This window comes from Octodon degus, unplaced genomic scaffold (genome assembly GCF_000260255.1).
Source record: "Octodon degus isolate 3935 unplaced genomic scaffold, OctDeg1.0 scaffold00117, whole genome shotgun sequence".
NCBI classification, from domain to species: domain Eukaryota; kingdom Metazoa; phylum Chordata; class Mammalia; order Rodentia; family Octodontidae; genus Octodon; species Octodon degus.
Window position 1 is genome coordinate 2,603,771 of NW_004524693.1, and position 10,404 is coordinate 2,614,174.

Below are 10,404 nucleotides of genomic sequence, written 5' to 3' on the forward strand. Positions count from 1 at the left end.
AGGGGCCATACAGATAAGTGAATTAAATCAGACCTACATGTGTAAATATTGTATTGTGTTCCTATTTTAAGAATCCAAAAGAAGAATTAAAACCTGAAAGGTATAACAAATATAGTACAACCAAAAGAAAAAGAATTTCAGGATTAAACAACAAAGATGAAAAAAAGGAGAAAAGATAGCCAAAAAAGTCAGGGTGGGGAGTAACACACAAATCTGTACACAGGATGGTTGAGGTGGTTGCACTAAAAATTTCATCTAATTTAATTTATTTATTTTTTTAAATTTTTTATACTTTTTTCCATAATTTTATTGAGGGACAAATAGCAATGGGATAGTTTCAAATCAAATTGGTATGACAGTTTCAATAATTAACACATTGCATGCTCTCTTCCTAGTGGTTATTTGCTGTACAAGATGCAGACATGATATCTTATTTACAAACACTATTAGAACAAATCCTTCTATTGAAAATAGCAGTTAATGTTTAGAATTTTCACCTTGACTAACTGTATGCTGATATCCGCAATCTGAGCAACTACTTTGAGGAGAACAATGTGTAATACAAAAACCATGCTTGAATACCTGTCATCTTGGTCTTCTAAATGTTTCTAATGTCATATCAATTATTCATATGCTCTCTTTAAAATAATTTTTTAAAAAGTTAAAAAAAGAAAAAAGAGAGATAACAAAAATTTAAGATTTCTTGAAAGCAAGTGGTTATATTCAATCAAATGTCCAATTTTACTTCTGCATATCTGCTAATTTGAGCAACAGATTTGATGATAAAAATAGGTAATATGTCAACTATTGTGAATCATTCTTGTTTTGAAAATCTATAACATATGTATTGTATATTACCCTTTTTTGTCATTTTTTTGTTCTTGCTTTTGTTTTTACTTTTCAAAATAAAACAAAATTAAAGTAAAAAAAACCAAAAAAGTCACTGTTTATAATATAAAACCATTGAGACATCATGATGAATAGCAACATTAACAATAGATGCAATTTAATTGGTATTTTGTGCCAGTACAATTCTGAAAGCTTGGCATATTTAATTCACTAATTATCCTTAGCAACTCTTATGAGGTAAGCATCATTAACAGTCCATTTTAGAGATATGAAAATTGAAGCACAGGCAGTCAGCATACTGTCACATAATCACATGGCTGGAAAGAAAAACAATTAAAAATATAGGATCTAAACTCAGGAAATCTGTTTTCAGAGCTACAATTCTCAACTGATCTAAAATGGGATTAAAATTACTCAGAAAGCTGCTGGATTTTGTTCTGCATATAGGTTAAATTATAACTATTAAAAAGCACTCTCTTATTAGTGTCACTATTTTAACAGTCATAATGATAGGCAGAAAATTAGCAATTAGGAAGCGAGAGACAGGTGGTTGGAGCTACTTGAAAAGCAAAGATGTGAGTTTTCTTCACATCTTTGCTCATTTTTTTTCTTGCAGAACCAGGGATTGAACTCAGGCCCTTGCACTTCCCAGGGAAGCACTTAATCTACAGAACCATCTCCCTGGCCCTTTGCACATTAACTATAGATAAAATCTTCCCAAGTTCATGGTTACTTAGAAAACAGTTTATTTCGTTAATGAGTAAAATATAGCTAGTTAGGTATAGGCCCAGACATAGAATTTACTGATGAGAAACACTGATACACATTAAAATAAGAATAAACAGTGAGCTAGCACTTTGGGACAAGATTAAACATTCTGAGGCAATATGGGTAGGAGCCGCATCCCAACTTAAAGGAATTTTTGCCATTCTCTAATGAGATTCTGAGTGCTGAGGAATTTTAAATGCAAAACAACTAGTTTGCTAAAATTTCTCCTCCCCCATTGAGCAATTCCTATTGTCTGTTTTATCTATAATTAGCTCTGGATCAAGGGACCACATAACTATCTACTTGGAGTCCATTCAATAAACTAAGGAGATATTCTTACTATTTTCAATAAATCTCTGATAACCTCCTTTTGTTCACCAATTAATTCCTTCATATTGTGAGAACTTAAAAGCTCAATACAGGCAATAACAGTTTGAAACTCTAGCACAAGGGATTGCAAGATCTTTTAAGTGTGCTGCTAAGGTCCAGGACCTATAAAATATTCAGGCTACTGGTGATGGGGCAGAAAAACCTCAAGTTCTCAAAACAAACTAAGTGGAGATATCTACCTAAGGAGGAAGCAAGAACCTATTTCTCTCTGTGAAGTAAGGAAGCATATTATGCTCTACTTGTACAAGAAAAGTAACATCATTATCAATCACCATAGGGATGATGTTTTATTCAGGGCTTAAAAGGGAAAGGGTTAAATGCAGTACACATAATTCATTGGATTATCTTTTTATTTTTAATTTTTATTTTCTTTTGGTGGAACCGGGGATTGAACTCAGGCCCTTGCACTTGCCAGGGAAGCACTTATTCTACTGAGCCATCTCCCTGGCCCCTCATTGGATTATTTTACAGTATTTATCTAAAATGTCAAATGCAAAAGAGTGTGGGAGATCTGTCCACACTCTACAGACCAAAAAATCTAGCTGACAGCCAGGATCACATGGCAGAGTCCTCTACAAGTCCAGTTGGAGACCTTAAGTCCATGGCAATGTCCTCCATGTGTCCAGTGGGAAGCCTAGAGCCCACAATAATGTCTCATGATAGTGTATCTTCACTAGAAAGGCCCAAAGTTTAATAGTGGAAGCTAGAAATTCTGCATCAGTGGGAAGAATGATCTGTGCTGTCATCAGGCTGAAGGATGTGCACTGGAGCCAGGAAGCAATGATATCATTAAGGATGAGAGCTTCCCAAAAAATAGTTGCAACCATTTTCATTGGCAGTGAGGCCTTGAGCTCCTCTGATGAGAAGAGCAGCTAAGTTCATATCAAGAAAACCAGCACAACAAGCTTTTTCAGGAGAATCAACAGCACACCATCTTCCCCACTATTTATCCTTATATGTTGTTGAAAAATAATCCTCAAGTGGGCTGTGGACGCACACCCAGAACCATGCTGATTCAGTTCAGTTGAGTGTTAGAAGATGGCCATTAATCAATCCACTACAGAGAAGAGGCAGAACCCTTACTGGACCCTTACTATTTTCCCATTAAAAACATGATTTGTGTTTTCCTCCTGGGACAGCTAGAGCTTTAAAAGTGAATTTTACTTGGGCCTATAAATGTTCAATAAGTAACTACAAGCAAAATGATGTCTTGCTTTCATATTGTATCTTTGTTGCAGTAAAACTGGTCAAGTCTTTTCATGTCTATGTATAGATAGGTTAATCATTTAGGCAATGTCTGTCTCAAAAAATAAAAATGGTAGGGCCAACCAAATAGCTCAGTGGGTTAAAGTGCCTGCAAGCAGATGCAGGGGCCAGGGTTCAATCAACTCCATCCCTGGGGAGTGCTGAGACAGCAATTGAAACTGGGCGTGTTGGCTCCTGCCTGTAATCCCAGCTCTTGGGAGACTGTAAACAGGCGGATCACTATGAGTTTGATCTAGTAGTGAGACCCTGAACACCCTGTAGATTCTTCCCTAAAATACAATAAATAAATAAATAAATAAATAAATAAATAAATAAATAAAATGGATAAAAAAGAAATGTTGACAGAACAAGGTTGTTTAGTCCTCAGTTTACATAATATCATGTATTTCAATATTGACATCACTGGGATAAGCAATTTCAAGGGACATCCGACTATACTTGAGAAGTCCCCAGCCCTTGTCATGAGCCTGTTTGCCCAAACCTGCAGTCACCAAGGGCAAAAACCACCCTCTCATTATGACTATTCTGGAACTATGTCAGCACTAAGATATTATGACAACAAGACTGAGATAATGACCAACCAGGGCCCAGGCTACCAGCTAATCCTTAAAAGCTGACCTTCTGTTTTGTAGTTGGGCCACTCTTGTAGGGAAACTTGTGGGACAGGCAGAGAATGTAAAGGCAATAGTTAGAATTGTGTCAAATAAAGAGTTAGGGGTGGTCTCCCAGTCCATTGTCTGTGGCCAGTGGGCAGGCGACTCCTGTCCCCAGTGGAGGTGGCGAAGCTGGAGCTGGGTGGGGGTGCAGTAGCTCTCTGACAGACCAGGGTAGTACCCGCAGCTCTTCACCAAAACAAGGAAACCAGCATCGGTCCAGTGGCTGTGATGGAAAAAGATTATTACAAGATTCTTGGGATCCCGTCATGGGCCAACAAAGATGAGATCAAGAAAGCATTTCGGAAGATGGCCTTGAAGTACCACCCAGACAAAAACAAAGAACCCAACTCGGAGCAGAAGTTTAAGGAGATAGCAGAGGCCTATGATGTGCTGAGTGACCCTAAAAAACGGAGCCTGTATGACCAGTACAGGGAAGAAGTCTTGAAGACTGCCGGTGGTTCTTCAGGTGGGTCCAGTGGCACTGTTCGCTACACCTTTCAAGGGGACCCTCATGCTACCTTTGCCTCCTTTTTTGGCAGCTCCAACCCTTTCAATATATTCTTTGCCAGAAGCCACTCCACTTGGCCCTTTGGTAACTTTGACCCAAATGACGTGGATGTGGATGAAGATGAGGACCCATTTGCCTATGCCCGCTTTGGCTTCAATGGGTTGAGTAGGGGTCCAAGGCGAGCCCCAGAACCACTGTACCACCGGCACAAAGTGCAGGACCCACCTGTAGTGCATGAGCTGTGGGTGTCCCTGGAGGAGATCTACCATGGCACTACCAAGCACATGAAGATTACAAGGCAGCGCCTCAACCCTGATGGGCGAACTGTGCACAACGAGGACAAAATCTTGCACATCGTTATCAGGCGTGGCTGGAAGGAAGGCACCAAGATCACCTTCCCGAAGGAGGGTGACGCCACACCTGACAACATACCTGCCGACATAGTCTTCGTGCTCAAGGACAAGCCCCACGCACTCTTCCGCCGGGATGGCACCAATGTGCTCTACAGTGTCCTAATTAGCCTCAAGGAGGTAGGGCCTGCTCGAGGGGGTGTGGGTGGTGTGTATGTGGTATGTGTGTTAGGGTGTTGGTGATGGGAAACAGTCTCTTCCTTCCTGGCACTCTTTTCCCATTTCAAAGGTTTTCCTCTCTTCCCACTCTGTCTAGCCTTTTCCTCACTCTATGCCTCTTTTTCCCCAGGCACTGTGTGGCTGCACCATAAACATTCCCACCATTGATGGCCGAGTGATCCCTTTGACCTACAATGATGTCATCAAGCCAGGCACCCTGAAGAGACTCCATGGAGAGGGTCTTCCCTTTCCCAAGCTCCCCACTCAGAGGGGAGACCTCATTGTGGAGTTTATAGTTCACTTCCCAGATAGATTAACACCACATACTCGACAGATTCTTAAGCAACACCTACCCTGTTCCTAGGCTCTGCTGCAGCTAGCCCAGAGCCTACCACAGCAATACCTCCACGTTCATCCCACCCAGTGCGCACCCAGCTTGACATCCACTGGACACTAACAACTTTTTCTCAAATGCAAAAAAAAATAATAAAGCCACTGGTTTTCTGGATAATATTCCTGTCTCTGACTTCTCTGACTCCTTTCAGAGCTGGGCTGCTTTGGGAATGGGAGGGAGGTTTAGAGAGTTAGCCCAGGCCAGGGGTCAATTTTCATGTCATTACCTTTGAATCCAATTTCCACTCCAGTGTCTGGGGAGTGAATTGGGTGCTACTTGAAGGTGTAGATCCCCTGTCTATGCCTGTAAATAGCATGTCCTTCTCATCATCCTTGTTAATACCTTTGCTCTCCCTTCCCTTTGGTTTCCTCCTAATTGGGGAAGAAAGAGGATATTAATGACACTGGCCTGCAAGCCCTACCCCAGGTCCACAGTGTCCAAGGTTATCGCACACATATCCATGCACATGAAGCACTCATCTAGAGCTGTGTGTGCTCTCTGGGAGACAAGATAGGTGAGGAAACAGGAAGGCAAAGTCTGCAATCCTCACACAGGGGCACCGAGCATGAGACACTTTTCACTTGGGGGAGAGAGATGAACTGACCCTCAGAAGTCTCCCCATCTGCTGCCCATCCTACACTCAACAGTTGGAGATTCTACCTTCCCTGCTGCTTTGAGGAATATTCAAGGATGGAGAAAAGGAGCAAGGGTCTGAGGCACTAAGGCTGAGGAGTGACAGGGCCCATCTCCAAGACAGCATCAAGAAGGGAAAGGGCTTTGGGGTCAGGTGGAAGTTATTCCCCAAGAGATTCAGGGTCACAGGTTTCTCCCTACACTGATCTCAGCACTTAGCCTCCCCAAACTTCCAAGTATCACTTTTGTGATGTGTGAAGCTATTTATTTCTTATCCTTCTTGGAGGCTGTGTAGGGAATTTCCAGTCACTAAGCTATATCCCCAGGAATGATAAGAATTCTTTTGACTGACTGGAATAACAGTAATGTCTAGATGCCTTGCCAAGGAATTATAATTGAAACTCCTATGAAAGCGGGTTGAAAAAAAATTAAGAAAACTAACATTTATTACATTTTCAATTTAGTTTCTCATTAGTGGCTTATTCAGATTTTGTACATCATCTTGACTCAGCTTTGGTATTTCATATGTATCTAGGAAACTGTCCATTTCCTCTGTGTTTTCCATCCTGTGAGAGTAAAGATTTTGGAAGTATGTATTGATGATCTTCTGAATTTCTCTAGGGTACAAATTTGTTTCACCTTTTTCATGCGTTATTGCATGAATGTGAAGTTTTTGTTTATTTTTTATTAGGTTAGCTAGGGGTTTATCAATTTTATATATTCTTTCAAGGATCCAACTCTTTGATTCATTTATTCTTTGTATTGCTTTCTTCATCTCTAGTGCATTAATTTCTGCTCTAATCTTTAAAATTTCCTGCCTTTTTGGGCTTTTGGCTTGACTTGCTCTTCTTTTTCTAGAAACTTGAAGTGCATCATAACATCATTTATTTTAGCTGGTTCTGTTTCCTTATGTGCAACTTTACTGCTATAAATTGTCCTCTTAAGACATCTTCTATTACGTGCCACAGATTTTGGTAAGTTGTATCTGCATTTTCGTTTGATTGTAACCATTTTTTAAAAAATTCTTCCATGACTCACTTTTTGTTTAGGAGGTTGTTTTTTAATTTCCATGTGTTTATGGTGTTTTTGTAGTTTTGTCAATAATTTCCACTTTTGTTGCACTTTGATGAGATAATATGCATGGGATGAATTCGACTTCTTTGCATTTACTTAAGAGGGCTCTATATGCTAGTATATAGTCTATTTCAGAAAATGTCCTGTGTGCAGCTGAGAAAACTGTGTATTATTGTTGTGTAAACACTCTATAAATGTCTACCGAGCTAAGTTCTTCTCAAGTTTGGTTGAGTTCTGCTATATCTTTGCTGATTTTTTGCCTAGTTGATCTATCTCTTTGTGACAGTGGTATGTTAAAGTCCGCCATCTCTATTATATTATTGTTTATGTGATTTTACATGTCTGTTAAAATTTGTCTTATGTAGGAGGGTGCTTCCATATTGGCTTCACATATGTTGATAATTGCTATCACTTCCCACTGCACTTTTTCCTTAACAAGAATGTAGTGACCATCATTATCCTTTGTAGGTGATCTGTTTCTTCTCTCTAGCAGCTTTTCTTTTTTTTTTTTTTTTTTCTGGAACCGGGGATTGAACTCAGACCCTTGCGCTTGCCAGGGAAGCACTTATTCCACTGAGCCATCTTCCCGGCCCCTCTAGCAGCTTTTCAACATTGTATTCTTTTCCTTCATTTCTGAGATCATGATTATTTTGTGTCTAGGTGTAGATTTATTCTAATTATGGCTATGTGGAATTCTATATGCCTTGCTTACTGTATGTCAGTTTGTTTTCTCAACATTTGCAAAATTTTGTGCGAATGGTCTTTTTATGTCCTTTGTGCTTTCTCCAGCTACTTCATGGACAAATACTATTTTTATATTATTTTTCTTTTCATCATCTTATAGCTGGTAAATTGTTATTTCCTGGACCCTTGTTAGTTTTAAGAGATCTTTTATTTCATGTTCATTAGCGGCAACACTGTGTTTGAGGTCTGAAAGTCTATCTTCAGTTTTATTGAAGCAGTTTTTGCCAGCATTTACTGGAGTTCCTAATTTCCTGGATATCTGTGTGAATCTTTTTTATGGATTGTAATTCTTTCCTGCATTAAAAATTTCAAACATTTTTCTATTTTCATCTATTTTTGTTTTTCTTTTTTATATATTTGGTACAGGGTCTCACTATACAGCTCAGACTTGTAGTGATCCTCCTGTTTCAACTTCCCCAGTACTGGGATTACAGTTGTGCCCACTCTTCTCTATTTTTCTATTTATGTCTTCTTTAGCCATATTAAGCAATTCCTTCACAATTGTTGTCCTTTCTTTTTGGACCTGATAGACTATTTCTGCTATTTCTTCTACAACCTGATGGACCTATTTCTTTACTTCAGTTGCTATCATATGAGAGATTTCAGGTATGTTATTAACAACTTCTTGTATGTCTTTGTCTCCTGGATTTGTTGTGAGTGGGCCAGAAGAATAAGATTGTGTTTTGTGCCTGCATTTTGGCATTTGTGAAGCTCACCATAATCACCCAGAAAGAATCCCACTGGCTTCTCAGAGTCTGCCAAAGTTCTTAAGTGGCTCCCTGAAAGCTCCATTCTTATGCACACTGGGCCCATAGACTGTCGTTCTCCTACATCTGCCAGACCACTCAGCATCTTCCTAAGTTCTGAAAAGTTTGGAATGGTGTCTTAAGTTACTTTCTAAGTTACTTTTTACTCTTTGCTGAGATAAATGCCCAGCACTCAAACTTAGGGAAGGAAAGGTTTATTTAGCTCACAGTTTGTGGAGGTTTCAGTTCGTACTCCACTGGTTCCAAGGCAAGTGACAGCAGTTCATGGTGGCAGAAAATAATGAAGAGCAGAGGAGGAGCAGCAGCTGTGGTTCCAAATCTTTCTCTCTTCTTTCTATGCTGACTGTGAATACTGGCATTCCACGACAAAGATTTGAGCTCCTCCAAAGTGGCACAACTGCAAAGTGGCATGATAAAGACTGGGACTTCTCCAAAGAAGCAGAGTGGAGAAGCCTTCCACAATTCCTTTATATACCCTTTTAGTGCTGAGTCACTCTGGGACAGGCCCTGCCACATCATGCTCTAGGGTGAGTCCAATCACACCTTAGGGCTGGCTTTTTCCAACCCTAGAACTAAATGAAGCTGATCCAGCCAAGCTTCTGACATCTCAAGATGACACAATATATCAACTACCACAAGCAGCACCAACAGAAGTTCCATGCTTGTGCACTAGGGGCTAAGGAAGGTCAGAGTTTACCAGAGTCCAGAAGGCTGCTCAGCATCCACCAACATTCTTAAATAATGCCAGGAAAGCTCTGTGCCTGCTTACACTGGGCCCACAGATTGTTGTTTTCACTCATCCTGTAGGCTACTCAGAGTCCTACGAAGTTCTTAAAAGTTTTAAAACTATCATTTATATAGAATTTTGGCACAGCATTTTGTTTTTTGTTTTTTGGGGTTTTTAAATTTTTTATGTCTTTTTTAAATTTAGGTTTTTTTTCATGCAACATACATTTTAATAGGCTCATTTATACACAGTTGAGTGGCATTCTGTGTAAAATATCTTGATTGTACAACAAACTTTCATTTTCATTTTTTTCCAACATATATTTGTTGTTTTACTTTCAGTAACTTATTTTCACCTTTTAATTTTTTACATTTCTTTTATCATTAGTATATGTTAGCCATGTACATAATAATTACATCTGCCTTGGGGAATGGTACATATCCCATCCTTTTTTCCCCATAATTTTATTGATAAACAAATAGCAATGAGACAGTTGCAAATCAAATCGGTAGGACAGTTTCAATAATTATCACACTGCATACATTCTTCCTAGTGGTTAATTGCTGTACAAGAATCATTCTATTCATTAAGAGAATGTAACTATATATCTATCAAAACCACTTTGAATAAACAGATACAATCATCTGTATACCGTTTTCTGTTAAGTTCCATTATTTGAATATTACAGGTGTGTAAACTCAGCAAAATATTCTAAAAGAGTCCAGTAGCCCTTAATAATATTGGATCTTCCACTTGACTGGCTATGTCAGAAATTGTTGACCTGAGTCCCCCACATCTCAACATAACAGCATGGCTTTACTTCTTATATTTCGTTTTTCTACTTTTCTGCTGGATGGCCAAGACCAAGGTAAAGCAGGACCTATGCAACAAGAGTTGTAACTTTTGGGTCTGATAAGGTCAGTGAAATCCCCTCAGAATTTATCCCAAGATCCTGCACCTCAGATTGTAGAAGCTTTGTCAGTATCAGCCATGTGGATGGCACAGCATTTTGAACTAAAGAAAATGAACTTGGGAAAACTTTGGTTTTTAACTTTGCAT

At 39.3% G+C, this 10,404-nt stretch overlaps 1 protein-coding gene across 1 annotated transcript; it reads left to right on the top strand.

Annotated features, from left to right (window-relative positions):
* Window positions 1–4,127: 4,127 nt before the first annotated feature.
* On the top strand, window positions 4,128–5,370 carry LOC101581714 (dnaJ homolog subfamily B member 5-like). Its single transcript, XM_004640017.1, has 2 exons — window positions 4,128–4,967; window positions 5,137–5,370. The coding sequence occupies exons 1-2, from the start codon at window positions 4,158–4,160 to the stop codon at window positions 5,368–5,370; spliced, it is 1,044 nt and encodes a 347-aa protein (XP_004640074.1). The 5' UTR covers window positions 4,128–4,157.
* The last annotated feature ends 5,034 nt before the right edge of the window (window positions 5,371–10,404 follow it).

Excerpts from the sequence above, each read along its gene's own strand:
- LOC101581714 (XM_004640017.1), top strand. The coding sequence starts at position 4,158 with ATGGAAAAAGATTATTACAAGATTCTTGGGATCCCGTCATGGGCCAAC. Across the intron at positions 4,968-5,136 it reads TCCTAATTAGCCTCAAGGAG|GCACTGTGTGGCTGCACCAT; the intron begins GTAGGGCCTGCT and ends CTTTTTCCCCAG.